General features: G+C 41.9%; 1 protein-coding gene across 3 annotated transcripts in view; it reads left to right on the forward strand.

Moving 5' to 3' along the window:
- Positions 1-16179, forward strand: part of ROR1 (receptor tyrosine kinase like orphan receptor 1) — a 410977-nt gene that overhangs the window by 266318 nt on the left and 128480 nt on the right. For all 3 annotated transcript variants that reach the window (XM_050756448.1, XM_050756588.1, XM_050756527.1), the window contains 2 exons: positions 14442-14729; positions 15495-15525. In XM_050756448.1, the coding sequence (XP_050612405.1) occupies positions 14442-14729; positions 15495-15525 (319 nt within the window). The remainder of the gene's footprint in view (positions 1-14441; positions 14730-15494; positions 15526-16179) is intronic.

Genomic DNA, 16179 nt, shown 5'->3' on the forward strand with positions numbered 1-16179 from the left:
TCACACAGCTAGGACTTGATCCCTAGCCTTCTGGTCCTCAGGCCAGCCAATGTTCTTTCTAGGCTGGCTCCCTAGTACCATCCATCCATCCACCCACTGATCCATTCTGTAAATATAAACTGAGCAAGATTCTGCTACATGACTGGTACTGGGATACATGTTTTCTGTCCTTAACAAACTCACAGTGTGGAAGAACCAAAGTTCTTTATGTTTATTTTTACTTCATTCCGTGGGGTTCCCCATCTGGAGGGCACTTTGCTAACTTTGCTAGCCCACGATCAAAGCGAGTTCATCCAAGAATCTCCCAGAATATACTCCCATCATATATTCTTTGTGCCTTTTGTGTCTACTCTTTCCTAATATTTGTGATAATCCATGTTCATATTGAATCTCCCCTGGGAGATCCTTGAAACCAGGGACTGTGTGTAAGTCATTGCTTTTACTTCCTAGCACAGAATCTGTCACAAGGTACTTCTCCAATAAGTGTCTGCTCTTCTAGAGAATTTATTTCACTCCTTAGAATCTCAAGTGAGAGCTGTGTATCAGTTAGCTCCTGCTAGGTAACAAACCACAACAAACATAGTCGCTTCCAGCAACAATCATGTATTATTATTCTCTCTCCTGGTTCTGAGAGTTGACTGGAATCAGCTAGATGATTCTTGCACAGGGTCCCTCATGTGGTTGCAGTCAGATGGTGGCTGGGTCTAGGGTCATCTTAAAGACTTCATCATTCACATGTCTGGTGTCTGGGCTGAGAGGACACAAACAGCTGGAGTCTGGAACAGCTGGGGCTGTTCCACACACAAGTGTTGTCTGCACAAGAGATGTCCAAGAGCATCTCTTTGTTCTCTCCAAGTACTCTCCATGTGGTGGCCTCAGGGTAACTGGTGACTGAAGGCTCCCAGAGGGATTGCCTCAAGTTTTTTTAAACCTGACTCTGAAGTCTCTCACAGTGTCACTTCTGCAACATTCTGTTCTCAGAGGTCCTGCCACATGCAAGAAAGACGTGATCACAGAGGTCCTGCCAGGTGCAAAGAAAGGGCACACAGACTCCACCTTCTCATGGAAGGAGCATCGAACAATTTGCAGATATGTTTCTACAGCTCTGCTTTATACGTCTTCCTGCATGAGAAATATGAAAAAATGAACACTTTTCAAGGAGCTTTCATTTCAGCTGGAAGCCATGATTTTCAGACAACTGATAGTTTCTGGCTTCACTAACAGCTACATCCATTGCAACTAGTTTGCTAGCCCTAGCTGCAGTTACTCACAGAATTTGTTAATTATGGACTTTAGTGGCCTAGGAGTTAGTATGGGCAGGGAAGGTGGACAGGGACTCATTTTATCATGCAATTCTTGTGTGCTGGGAACTGGCTATGCTCTATGGTTAATAAGACCATGATGAAAAGATGCCTCAGGGCTCCTCAATGTAGTCATATATGAGTGGTTCTGTTTTTAGTTGTCACCATCATGAGGGTGTGCAGTTGACATTTATTGAATAGGGGTTTAGGATGTTAAACACCCTACCATGTGCAAGCAATCCTGCTGGAGAAGGAACTTCTCTACCTAAAATGCTAGTAATTTCTGACCTAATGTCAGAAACACAGTAAAGTGAGGAAGCTGTGAGAAGTGCACTGTGGAGTCCTCAGCAGACACACATGGTACATGTCACCAAGGATGGCATCTGGTTTGTGTGCCACATTCTCCCCAACAACTGCTCTGCTTCTGCCCTTCCTCTCCCCTCTGCACCCTTGCTCTCCGTCAAGGCCCCATGCAAGCATGCCCCACTCTTTCACACCTTCCCTGATTTCTAGAGCCGGACAGGTTCACCCCCCTCCTGAGCATAAAACAGCCTTTTTCTTACCTCTTTCCTTGTTCTGATTATTTTCATAAATTTCTTTTCTATCACTATTTTGTGAGGCCAAGGAGAGATGGGACAGGTCCCCCCTCCATGTTCGCACAAGCATTTGATAAGTATTTGCTTATTTATCTTCTGTTTCCCCTCTCCTGTCTACTCCTCGCCTCCCCTAAAGGCCTGCACATTCCAGCAAGAGGACAGGAAGTCTGGGGTTTCTCTCCCTCTCCACTCCACACTGGGTCTTGCCCACTCTGCCTGATAAAAGTCAGGGAACCATCTGGCCTCTCTGCCACCACCTCAGTAACCTTGGCCAGCCTGTTTTGATCTCAGCCTCCCTCTCTCCACTCTCTCTTGTGAACGCCTTCAACACTCAACATCTTGACCACACACTTGGCTTTTGCTCTCACTCTGACTTGTACTTTCAAATTAGATCCCTAGAATAGCTCCACTTTCCTTCCAGATCTTAAGGGGCTCCTGAACGACAGAGGCCACATCGCCTCTTTTTTAAAAACTTCCACCGATTGCAAGGTGTTACCTCCTTTGGAAACCCTTCTCTGACACCTCTGGCCTGGAAAATGGGTTAAGTTTCCCCCTTCTAGGGTTCTTTGCCACCCTGAACATACCGAGATCACACTTTATCATGATTATCTCTTTACCTGCATGACTCTGTAGCTAGGATAAGCGATCTTTGAGTACAGACTCTTACGTATTTGTTTATCTATTCATAATAGGTAATAAAATAAAAATAGATCTGTTCATCTCTTCATCTAGCATTTTACACATCTATCTTTAGCAAGCCTGTGATCAGTTTTAAGGAGCCATGGCAAATGAAAAAGGCGTGGTCCCATCCTCAAAGTTCACATCCTTGTGTGTTGAATTGATTTTTGTCTCTTGCTATGAAAAAAATAGTACATCCTTCAGTCTTCATCTCCAAATTTCTCAGTGCTTTTCTGTTTTCTTGAAAAGCAGTAGAGCAGATGATTTCCAATTGTTGAGGAATCTGGTTCAAAATTTGAAGGCAAAACCGCACCATTCATGAGAGAGAATATTCAAGTGACAGGGCCTTCACCATCGCACTGCCCTACTAACAAGAGATCTTGACTTGTGGTCAAGTCAGCAGATTCTTTCAAATTTTGAAATACAGATCTTGCACAATGAATGGAGAAAGGGGGAAAGAATGGCTTGTGTGCCCTTTTGTGCTCCCTGAAGTTTACATTCTGGGAAAACATGAAACTGGAATGTCAACCTTGGTGGAACTGAGTTGGAATGCTGACTGACACACAAAGGGATTCTGGTTGTGTTTAATCAAGACGTGACTTTAGAACACTGAGATTGTATGACTGTGTGATCCCCAAAGGAATAGAAATTCATGGGCCAGAACGACACACTTTTATTTTGAAAGCCACCTAGGTTCCACTTAGAGCCATCAAATGCTTGAGAATTTATTATGACTGGGCAAGCCACTGCCTAAGAGTCAGACCAGGGTAGTGAAAATACACATGGACTTTGTCTTTGAAGGACCTGAATGTGGCCTAGTTCTTCCTAGCACGGGGCTCTCTACCAGGGCTGAAAGCACAACTGTTGCATTTGCATGACGTAGAAGCAGCCAAAAGCTTCCATAGCGAGGATCATGTGTCATGGTGATGCTGAGGCATCTCCTGCGCATGGTACTGAAATCACAGAGATGACTTATGATGTGTTCTGTTTGTGTTGGCCCGAAGCCCAAACCAGAGATGTATTTCAGGCTTGGCTTTCTAGATTCTATCTCCAGTCATTTAAAAGTTCATTATGTGGACCCACTCATCCTGTCCTGCTATAGTTAAGGTCTGTCAGCATTTTTTAAAGGTTTATAATTCAACCACAAAGGAGAATGCAGTCCTTAGGTTGCAATGTGACCTGTAAAGCTTAAGCCCCGGAGCCAGAAACTTTGCTTTTTTGTTGTTGTTTTTAAGTTAGGCCCTTACTAAGTTACAGTAAAGCAAAGTAATAGCTGGTGGTTTTGTTATTATTATTAGGTTTGGTTTTACAGGGATGGGAAAAGCTGCAAGTGACTTCTTGGAATGTAGATGTACCCTTAACCTAAAGAGCTGTTAGGCCTGTAGATTTACTTATCATCCTAGCCTTCAGCTAAAGATGGGGGTTTCGTTTTTAAAAATTTACCATTTTAAAATTGGGATGGATGAGGCTGAGAAAGTTAGAAACATGATTGGGAATATTTCACCAAAACTCAAGGACCAATTCTCAAGCCAGAAACTTTGTATTCAAAATTTCAGTTAAAAGACTTTGGTCATATTATATAAAAATCAAGTCATTGGCCTGATGGTTAAGTGTGATTCTGCTCATGAATTCTAAGTATTCCCACTTAAAAATTTAAGTGGAAAAAACACGTGATAGATATAAAGTAACAAAATGATACCCTCTCATAATAAAAATACTTGAAAATTTGAGGTAAAATAGATATTTAAGCCACAAAAATTCACTTTCTATGTCTGTTCAGCTGCTATAATAAACTACCATAGACTGGGTGGCTTATAACGCAACAGAAACTTATTTCTTACAGTTCTGGAGGCTGGAAGTTCAAGATCAGGACACCAGCATGGTCAAGTTCTCCCTGGTGAGGGCTCACTTCCTGGTTCTCAGACAGCCGTCTTCTTGTTGTGTCCTCACATGGTAGGAGAGGCAGGGGATGTCCCTGGGGTCTATTTTATAAGGGGACTAATCCCATTCGTGAAGGTACCACCCTCACGACCTAATCACTTCCCAGGGCCCTACCTCATCACCCTGAGCATTCAACATATACATTTTAGGAGGCCACAAACATTCAGACCATATATCCACAAAAGCTTATAGTCAGGAAAAGGTCTCTTAGAGTAACCTAATTGGTGGTTACGAAGGATCCCATTAAATAACCTGCTCCTGGGGTAAAAATAAAGACTGGTAAAAATCATCGCACCTTTGGTGTGGGAAGGAGGTTTTTTCTGGATGATCTCAGGTCAATTAATTGTGAGAAAAGTTATTAATGACAGTATGTTATAAAATGCAGATTGGGAGTAGGGACAGAAGAATAGTGTCAATGGAACTGAGTTCCAGTCCTACCTGTGTAGAGTCTAGTTATGCTAAGACCTATATAAACCTTGGTATCTTCCTTAAAAGGGAGCTGGAAAATCCTATATATATACATATATATATATATATACACACACACACACACACACACACACACACAGGGTTCTGGTGAGGACAAAATGCAATAATACATGTAAAATACCTGATAGAATCAGTGCCCAGCACATCTTGTTCCCTTCTCCTCCCACCTTTATTAATTATACCTGAGACATAAAGCAATCTAAATGCTGGAGACCATCCACACTCATTTGGTATAGATCTTTTCTTAAAAGGAAAAAGTAGTTTCCCTGAGGTCTTAAGAGTGCATTTACATACAATTAGCCTATTTGTAAAAAAGACCTATTCATTAAAATAAGCCTCTAAGTAGCAAAATCGAAGTTTTCTTAAACTCCTTTGAGTTGCTCCATGTGCTCACTGGGCTTCCTAAGGAAAGATCTATAAAGGTGGCTGTCTTTCCCCATTAACCCTGATTTATAGGGGGTTTTGCTCTAAGTGCATGTTTGCAGAGCCATTCCTAATGTATGTGTGTTCTCTGCCCCAAAAGGAGGCACATTATTGGCCATTTGTTGTCTTTGGTCCAGTGGATACTCTTTAACCCCACTCTTACTACTCCGTAGTCAATAGCCCAAGCTCAGCTTGTGTTTTCAAGAAAATGTGTTTGGCCAGCACCCAGCCCAGCACAGCACTTCTTTTCTTTTCACTTTTAATCATCATATCCCCTGGTTTCCAGCAGGTTCATTCTGCCAGAAAATGTTTATCTTCATTGTGCCACCTCAGTACTTAACCTGGGGCAGAGGTTTGGATACTGGAGAGTGCAAGACAAAGGGTTGGGTTGGAGATGCGGTTTCACTCTTTATCAGTAATGTGACTCTAGGCAACACCCTTAATGTCTCAGCATTGGTTTCTTCTTCTAAACAAGGGATTGTAGTGGAGAATACTCCTGAGGATTTTTGAGGAATAAATTAATTACAGGGTTTAGCAGGAAGCCAGGCAAGAATCAGGGTCAGGAAATGGTAGTGATAGTTACTGTAGCCAAGTGTTCTCTTACTCACTGCACAGGAGAATCATTTGGAGAAGGGCTTTTAAAAATGCTCATGTCTGGATTCCATCCTCGAACAATTAGATTAGAATCTCTAGGGGTGGGACCCAGATATCAGTATTTTTTTCTGGAATGCTTTTGATATTCCAGAGATGGATTATATCCTTTAACCCCCACAGCGTCCCTAATGGGTAGGTATCATTGTGAGCCCATTTCACATTTGAATAAACTAAGGCTTATAGAGGTAAAGTCACAGCAAGTAAGAGGTGGTCCTCAGATATGAAGCCAAACAGTCTAGCTCCAGAGCCCATGCTTTTGGTTGGTGTGACACAGTCTATTATTATAAGCAGCGTCTCCAATGATGTCCAGTAAGAACTGAGATCCAGCAGGTGTGTTCATCTGATGGCCTTGAGTCCCTTCATACCTTCAGGTTACCCACCTTCTGCTTTTACCTTCAGCCCTGTGTGTTTGGGACTTCCCAGCAGCCCTGTGCCAGATAACGAACTGTGGTTATTCAGAAGGCCCCTGCTATTTTCGGCTGATTTTATTAAACTCAGCTTGTGGCTTCGACTCAAGAATGTGCAAGCTGATTTAGATTATGCTTCGCATTGAGTTTATTAAGATAAAAAATATTTCCCGAGATAGTGAGTCAGAAGTATTTATGGTGAAGTGTGCTGAAAGTGAATGCAGGTTGATAGCGTGAACAGAATGTTCTCTCCAAGTCAAATGCGATGACCTAACTGTGTTTGGCAGCCTTCCTTTATGTTTAGCTAAGCATTTTATTTCATGTTGGGAACCTCCTCCCTCTTCTGAAAAGCATCAGTCATGTGGGAGGCTAGAATTTTGGCATGTGCCTCTTTTGATGCCGAGACCCAGGCCCTAAGCCTAATTGTGACTGGCTCCTCGGCTGACTGGCTGGGTTGCCATGGCAAAGGACTGCTCAACTCTTTATATCTCAGTTTCTCTCACCTGTCAAAATGGGAATATAACTCTTGGCCCCACCTCTCTCCCTGAGGAGAGATGGGGGCACTTTGAAAATTAAGTAATAAATGTTGGGAAGGATTTGTGGATTTGTGGATGTGACATCTTGTCAAGTGGGTAAATAATAAATGGGGTGTCTCCAAAGCTAATTTGCCTAAAATTCACTTGAGCCTTCCATTTACTTCATCAACCAACGTTTATTAAATGCCTATGAAGTTCACAATAACACATGAAGTGCTGAGGGGAATACAAAAAATGAAAAAAGGAGGAAATAGAGTCTCAATTCCCGGAGAGCTCATAAACTAACTTTATTCTTGCAGTTTGCTTTTTCTGGTTCATTAAGCCTCAGTATAGACCATGCCCGCGCTGTATTTAGAAAGCTCATTCTCAATGATGACTTCCGGTTACGTCATAAGCAACTTGTGGTGATTTAGTTGTTTTCAGTACCAGTGGGTATTGTCACATGCTTGATGGACTCATAAAAAGGCAAGAATATTTTTTAATCCAGGTTATGAGTGGTGCAAAGGACAATGAAAGACTACAGGTTGGATTGATTGGGAATCTGATTGCATCAGATCATAATATGGTCTCTGCTGTTCAAAGGCCTGGGTTTGGGTCCTGGCTCTGCCACTTTCTGGCTGTGTGACTTTGGGAAATTTCTTAACTTCTCTGTGTCTCAGTTTCCTTATCTCTAAAATGAGGTTAATTTTAGAGTCTACCTCATAGGATTGTTGTCAAGTTTAAGTTAAGGTGCGTAAGATGCTCAGAATAGTGCCTGGCATTTTGTAAATGCTCAGAAAAATGTTAACTACAATCATCACTTTCTATTGTTAATGGGAGAAAATGGTGGCACTAAAAGGATACTGGCGTTTCATTTTCCTACATTGTAAAAATAACAAATCCTTTTTAATTCAGAGTCCTAAACTTTTGCCCAGATCTGACACAATCGCTTGGGATTGCCCCAAAGCCCCAAACTGCTTGTTCGGAAATAGAAAACATGCCATCCAAGCCACTCTGCTCTCTGACTCATACTGCTCTGGGCCTGAGCTAACCCATTTTGTTCTAAAAGCCTTACACCACTCTAGGACCCTGAGGGCTGGGAAAGGGCAGCTATGGAGTGTGATGGAAACAGCACCGGGCTTGGTGTCCAAATCCTGGCTTTGCCTTTTATTAGCTGGGAACTCTGGGATAGGCCTTTAAGTCCTCTGAACTGCGGTTTACCCATCCTAATTGTGCAAAAGCAATGGTGGGTGAAACTGCTCAAACAAATTCAGACAGTGGCACCAACTGTACCAAACTAGTGGTCACTGTACATTCCACTGCCATATACTTGCAATTGAAAAAAAAAAACCAATTGCACTTAAGAATGTCTTCCATGAAGCAGTAAAAATTATTAATTGTATTAAATCTTGACCCTTGAATACACATATTTTTAATATTTCATATGGCAGATGGGCAGTATACGTAAAGTACTCCTGCCAAATACTAAGACTATCTCAAAGAAAAGCATTTGAGTTCTGAGCTGAACTAACCACTTTTACTTTAAAGAATGACCAACAGAAAAATTATGGTTATTCTTGGATATTCTTTAAAATGAGCAAAATGAACCTGCCACTTGAAGGAAACAATAGTATTAGTTGCCAATAATAAAATTTGAACTTTTCAGAAAAACTTAGAATTTTGAAAAACTGTTAGCCACCATCACGAGCTTGACAGCTTCTTCCCAATCATAACTGATGACACTGGTGGTGATATTAATGCATTGGAGTTTTCTGTATTAGATAAGTGAGGGTGTCCGCATTTTGAAAATGAGCATAACTCAGTAAACCAATGTTTTCTAAATGGGCAACGCATGATGTTACAAAGTCATATGTAGGTAGAATAACCATTTAAAGTACAAGATAGATCAATCCATTATAATGTAATAGATTATGAAAAGTTTATTGATGTGATTTCAGATTTCACTTTGCAACCAACCTTTAAGAAACTACCACCTATCGAATTTTGGTGTAGTATCAAAGAAGAATATCCTAAATTATCTGAAAGACTGTTAAAAACCTTTCCCTTTTCCAACTGTGTGAAGCCAGATTTTCTTCAACTACAACAACATACCTCAACAGATTGAATGCTGAAACAGGAGGCTTCAGCTGTCTGATTTTAAGGCAAATAATAGATATTCAATAATAAAAAAAGGTGCCACTTTTCTCGCTGTTTTTGGTATATGCATGTGGAAAATATTTTTCACAAAATATTTTTATTAAAATATATTAAGCAATGGGATTGTTTTTATTTTTAAATAAGTTAATAAACAAATATTTTAAAACATTCTCGCCTCAGTGGCATCAATATTTTAAAGATTATCTAGCAGTCCTGGGACCAAAAAATTTGAGAACTTCTATCCTATAGTGTGGACTCTGGGGCCAAAATAATTTGTTTGAAATCTCACTTCTACTTACTGTCTATGTGATCTTGGACAACTTTCTTAGCCTCTCTGTGCCCTACCCTCTGTGTTTTCCATGTGTAAAATGTTCATAACAATACCTGTCACGATGATAAATACCATTTAGATGTTAGGTATTATCACCATCATTATGATATCATTATTGTTGTCAGTGTCATCATCATCATTATTACCAGTATTAGCACTGGGAGATATCATTTGCTCAGGGACACAGAGCTAGAGGTGGATTCAGTGGGACTTGAACTTTTCCCTTAAGCCAGACTATACCCTACCTCCCACTTACCATCTGCCATATCGACATTTGCAGTCTAGGGACGAAGGGAAAAAAGGATGAGAAATCTTCCATAGCTCAAGCACATATCATCAGAGCTACTGAATCAAATCACTGAAAAAGGTACAAACAGCCAGGTTTATACATAGAAGCCAGATTGCTTTGTCTGGCATTCAAGCTCACTGGACACCTGCTGCCTATCATCCAGTTGTTCTGCAGCTGCCCATATAGAAACACAAACTGTCTCAGAAGAAGCAGACCCAATCCCAAAGGCCTAGATTGTGATTCCAAAGCCCAGGGAGGCAAAGTGATGGCCTGACACACATCGCTAGTGAGTGGCAGAACTGCTACATGAGTCCAGTGTGTATTCCCTCTGGACCGGTCACCTTTGCTGGGATGCCCAGGTGTTCTCTGAAGGGAATGACTAGTCCAGAAACCAGCAGTGGTCACCTCAAGCTTTGGGTGTAGAGAGAGAATGGGTCCCCTAACATGGTCCATGAGGCTACCACAGAAGGACCCAGCTGGTTCTGGGAAGAAAATGGATCATGGCCAGAGGCTTGTTCACAACAGGAAAAATAGCAGTCAGTAACAGAAACGCATTTTTGTTTGATTTTATTTCAGTCGCAGAATGCTTTTGTGTTCTTTAGGCAAAAGACTGTTCTGATGCTTCTGGTCTTTGCCAAACTGAGGACCAGACTATCTGTTAGTTCTGCTTACTAAGTAAGCAGCTACAGATGGCCGACAAATTTGAACCTTCTTCTTTGTCAGTGAAAAGTTAAAACCAAATTCCCTGTTTGTGGTAAGGCTCCTTTGTTCAGTAAACACAAAGATCTATTTACATTTCTTTTGTTCTCTCTGGAAACACACTGCTTGGGTCATCTACTACACTGATTTCAAGGTGCCCTGCAACCCTCATGTTTGTTTTTAGATAGATATTTTATAGAGCAGATCAGGTGAGGTGCCTGGCCTCTGGAAGGAAACCAGAAAGAACATCAGCTAGCACCCATGGCTAAAGCTTAGGCCCATTAACCAGACAGGCTTGGCTGCAGTTAGGGGAAGAGCACAGCCCTGTGGGTATATGCATGTCCACGGCCCACCTAGGTTTAGGGAGATATTCCAACACTCAAAGGGTCTCGTGGCACCACATCCCAGCCCTCAATGGGTCTCATGGTACCAAAGCAGTCCGGTGGAGTGAAAAGAGTTGGGCTTGGCAGCCACAGAGATGTAAATTGGACCCCAGTTCTGCTACAAGGCCTCCGGCAAGTCACTAAACCTCTCTGATCTTAGCTTTCCTCATTATAAAACAGTGATAATGACTTCTCCCTTGCAAGGTTAGCATACAGGTGAATATTAAAGTAAAGCCCTAGCAATAGTAGGATTTGAAAATAGTCCATTATTGGTCCAGAACTGGCCAGCTGCCTCAAATGGACTCTCTTTAGGTGCTTGGCTGAGCCTGAGGATTAAAGGCCATTAGTGATGGAAGCTTTGGGCAGTTTCCTGTGTAACCATGGGGCAAGTCTGCTAATCTCTGAGACATGACTTCCTCATCTGCACTGGAAATCATAGTAATTAATGTGCCTTTCTTACTTCTCTAGATTGTTAGAGGATAACAGGAGACAGAGGCTGTGAAAACATTTTGTAATGTGAAAAGCAGTATATAGAAGTTATTGTTATAAAAACAATAGTAATAACATTAATTAATGTTTTTGAGTGCTTACTTTTTACCAAACACTGGTTGAAGTGCTTCCCAGATGTCACCCACTTTCATTTTAATCCTATTCTAACAGTTCCCTCAGATGGAGCCCTGTTTATTGTTTTGGTTTTTCAGTTGGTTGAACTGAAGTACAACGAGGTTAAGTAACTTGCCCAAAGTCACACAGATAGGCAAGGGGCTGACCTGAATTCAAACCCAGCCAATCAAATTCCAGAACCTGTCCAATGGAGTATTAATCACTACGCTTATAGTGGCATTGTTATGTGATTGCTATCTCTAAGCTTCTCTCCACAGAGGGTACATAGTTATCTATTCTCAATGAATGATATGGGGCTATAAAGGCATGATAATGGCTCCATAGAGCCATCTGCTAATTAGTCTCCCTCCTTTCTGGGCATACCTCAAACATCTTAGGAACATATGTGCTTATGTTCATGAGCAAACACATTTGTGGATTGAGTATAGATGTGTATAGATTAGGGAAACATGCCCAGATAGAGATCAAAATATAAATGTTAGGAAGGAAAGCATTAGCAAGATCATTTATGGGCTCATGAATCTGTTGTGAAGGATAATTATTCATTGGCTTAAGTGAGATGGAAAGTGTCATTATGGTAATGCAGGCATCATGCTTAATCTCTTTCCTACTGCACACGTGATAAATGCCATTTGTATGTGAGACACACCCCTGTGAGGCAGCCCAGACGTTAACAATGTTTCTTCTGAATTTGGGGGGAAAATTAGAGCAAATAATGAATCAATTATTTTTAGCATTTATGAACTCATTTTACAGACATTTGGGCAATTAAATTACCCAGTTAAATAGCTCAGAAAAATGTTACTTTTCAATAAACTTCCATTAAATTTAACAAATTTGCTGTGTTCTACCTGTGCTGTCCAGTACAGTAGCCACTAGCCACATGTGGTTATTTAAATTTAAAAATTCAGTTTTCAGGCCGGGCGCAGTGGCTCAAGCCTGTAATCCCAGCACTTTGGGAGGCCGAGACGGGCGGATCACGAGGTCAGGAGATCGAGACCATCCTGGCTAACACGTCCAAACCCCGTCTCTACTAAATAGTACAAAAAAACTATCTGGGCGAGGTGGCGGGCGCCTGTAGTCCCAGCTACTCGGGAGGCTGAGGCAGGAGAATGGCGTAAACCCGGGAGGCGGAGCTTGCAGTGAGCTGAGATCCGAGCACTGCACTCCAGCCTGGGTGACAGAGCGAGACTCCGTCTCAAAAAAAAAAAAAAAATTCAGTTTTCAGTTGCTCCAGCCATATTTCGTGCATTCAGTAAGCCCTGTGTGACTAGTGGCTATCAATCAGTGCAGATTATAGAACATTTCCGTCATCACAGAAAGTTCTGGTGGATATCGCTGCTAGACAGTAGTATACATTGAGGATGCAGTGATGACCAGAACATTCCCTTCCCTGCCCTTATGGGGCTCATAGCCCTGCAGTGAAGACAGCTGCTGAACAAGTCACTGCAGATTTGGACCTAGGGAAGGACATAGGACAATGAGAAGGTATGGTAGGAGATCTACCCAAGAAGGGGTGCCTAGGAAAAATGAAACCAAAGAAAGCTCCCTAAACATGAATAACAGAGCAAGTTTTTAAAAGAAATCAAACTTAATTAAAAAGAAATACTGTAGTCCCAGCACTTTGGGAGGCCGAGACAGGTGGATCACGAGGTCAGGAGATCGAGACCATCCTGGCTAACACGTCCAAACCCCGTCTCTACTAAAAAATACAAAAAACTAGCCGGGCGAGGTGGCGGGCGCCTGTAGTCCCAGCTACTCGGGAGGCTGAGGCAGGAGAATGGCATAAACCCGGCAGGCGGAGCTTGCAGTGAGCTGAGATCCGGCCACTGCACTCCAGCCTGGGCGACAGAGCGAGACTCCGTCTCAAAAAAAAAAAAAAAAAAGAAATACATTATTTTCTCTGCAACTGATTTCTACAACTAATATTAATATTGATGTTTAAATACTTTATTGAAGAATAAGCTTAAATAAAACTGATTTTGTTATTAAAATTTATAATGCAATGAATCTTAAGAGGAGCCAAATGCAAAATGTACGTGTAGCATGATTCCATTTATATGAAGTTCTGAAACAGGCAAAATTAACCTATGGTAATAGAAATTAGAACCTTAGTTGCTTTGAGGTGGGGTGGGAGGGAGTGGTTGGGAGCAGGGACCAACTACAAAAGATTGTGGGGGTACTTTCTGGGGTGTAAATGTTCTATCTTGATAGGGACATTTGTTACATGGGTGTATGCATTTGCCTGTACTCATGGAACTGTATAACTAAGATCTGTATATTGCACAGTATTATATATGAATTAATCTATATATATGTGATTGAAAGAATTACATATTGTAACATGTTATGGTTGATATGAGTAATATTATGGAAATGTCCATTGCTTTATTGCTCTGTCTGCCTCTGACCTGGCCTTCATAACCTTATGTTGTCAGTAACATGAAAGTTTCAGGCATCCTTTCTGATCGTGTGCCATGTGGATATGAATGTGTTGCTCCTACTTTTCCAATGTTTGATGCTTTCTTTCTTATCAAAAGTGAGCAAACTGGAAGGATGTTTGCCAGGATGTTTAAAATGGTGTTATTTTTGGGTGGGGAGATTTGAGATGAACTTTATTTTCTCTCTCTTTTGCTATGTTGAAATTTGGAACAAGGAATGTATATGATTTTTATGATCTGAAGCACAAAAGCTCATCCATGTAATCATTTGGAGACTTTGAGTTTTATACTCTGATTAGTGACAAATTTTCTTCCAAGCAGCGGGCTCTATGGGTGGTTATTTAGCAGTCCTGTGGTCTTAGTCAGTGTGATTGTTTCTTTCCTTGTCTGTCTCACCTGCCTCTCCTGCTCAGCCTCTCTGTGATCCCGAGGATACACTGGAGAGGATTTGGCTGCTTGGAAGCATTCTCAAGCCATCTGCCACTCTCACCTGCCTCCTCTCTGTGTTCACAGATTCTTACCTGACCCTTGATGAACCAATGAATAACATCACCACATCCCTGGGCCAGACAGCAGAACTGCACTGCAAAGTCTCTGGGAATCCACCTCCCACCATCCGCTGGTTCAAAAATGATGCTCCTGTGGTCCAGGAGCCCCGGAGGCTCTCCTTTCGATCCACCATCTATGGCTCTCGGCTGCGGATTAGAAACCTCGACACCACAGACACGGGCTACTTCCAGTGCGTGGCAACAAATGGCAAGGAGGTGGTTTCTTCCACTGGAGTCTTGTTTGTCAAGTTTGGTAAGCAGACCCCTACTGGGGATGGACTTTGGCCCTCAGCCCAATGTGATAGGATGGCTAGAGTCCACAGGGACAGGAAGGAAGGAATGCACACTTAGTGAGAATGTACTCTGTGCCCACAACCCTGAACCTGGTACAGTTGTACCCATTTTACACATAAGTAAACCAATGCCCAGCAGTTAGTTACCATGTTACCCAATTACCATGTTACCCAGCTAATAAACAGCAGAGCAGGAAGGAGGTCCAGATCTTTCTGACCTCACAGCCCCTACTTGAAACCATCGTGCCATTGAGCTCTTTTCAACAAGGATACTCCTTGTCCAAGAAGTTGGAAATGTTTGCAGCGTACATAGTCCTTTTCCTGCCATCAAGAACTAGAAGGAAGCCCCACTCATTGTTGCAATCAACGCCTTCATGCAACCACTCAGCCCATTGGAAGCTTCCTGCATAGTTTGAGGATGCTTACTCGATTCACTCACTTTTGAGCACTTGTCTCAGCATTTTCAGGCCCTGAATTGTGAGATGTAGACACGTTCTCACTGGTATGTTTTTTGTTTGGTTTGGTTAGGTTTGGTTGTTTTTTTTGTTTGTTTTTTTTTTTTCATAGAGATGGTTGGGGGAATATAGCAAAACAATAAATTTCAGAAAAATAAATACTACCACTGGGTGGTTGAGAACTTTAATTTGTAATGATTGACTGTATCCATACTCACCCTCCAATAACCCAGACTGACTGTTTCTTTTGTTTTTCTTTCATTTCTTCAGGCCCCCCTCCCACTGCAAGTCCAGGATACTCGTAAGTACTTTTATCTCCTTTCTTGTCCTTTCCAAGTATTTCTCCATGGTTTTCTAGGGCAAAGGCAATGTTGTCCTCTTCTTGAGCCAAAACACTGTGTTTCCAGATGTCATTCCATTTTGCCCTGCCCTCATTCCATTTTGCTTGTTCTCTGCTCTAAAGATTCACAGGAGACCACCATTGGCAGAATTCTCAAGTGTAGTAATGTTGATTTTGAAGGATCAAAGCAAAAATCTTCCATTTACTATTTTAGAAGGAATCTAACATTTAGTGGCAACAATGGATTGATTTGGTAAAAATCAAACAAAAAAATGATATTGTGCTGGCATAGGAACCTTTACTCTCGCGGTGTTTGTTTCTGCAAGCATTTTTGATGCATTCATTGTTGATCGGGGCAGCAATTAGGTAATCACTTTATTTTTTATTCCCTTTAAAAAAACTCAAAAGCAGAAGTTCTGGCCGGGCGTGGTGGCTCACACCTGTAATCCCAGCACTTTGGGAGGCCAAGGCGGGCAGATCACGAGGTCAGGAGACTAAGACCATCCTGGCTAACATGGTGAAACCCTGTCTCTACTAAAAATACAAAAAATTAGCCGGGCGTGGTGGCAGGCACCTGTAGTCCCAGCTACTCGAGAGGCTGAAGCAGGAGAATGA

This window comes from Macaca thibetana, chromosome 1 (assembly GCF_024542745.1).
Source record: "Macaca thibetana thibetana isolate TM-01 chromosome 1, ASM2454274v1, whole genome shotgun sequence".
NCBI lineage: Eukaryota > Metazoa > Chordata > Mammalia > Primates > Cercopithecidae > Macaca > Macaca thibetana.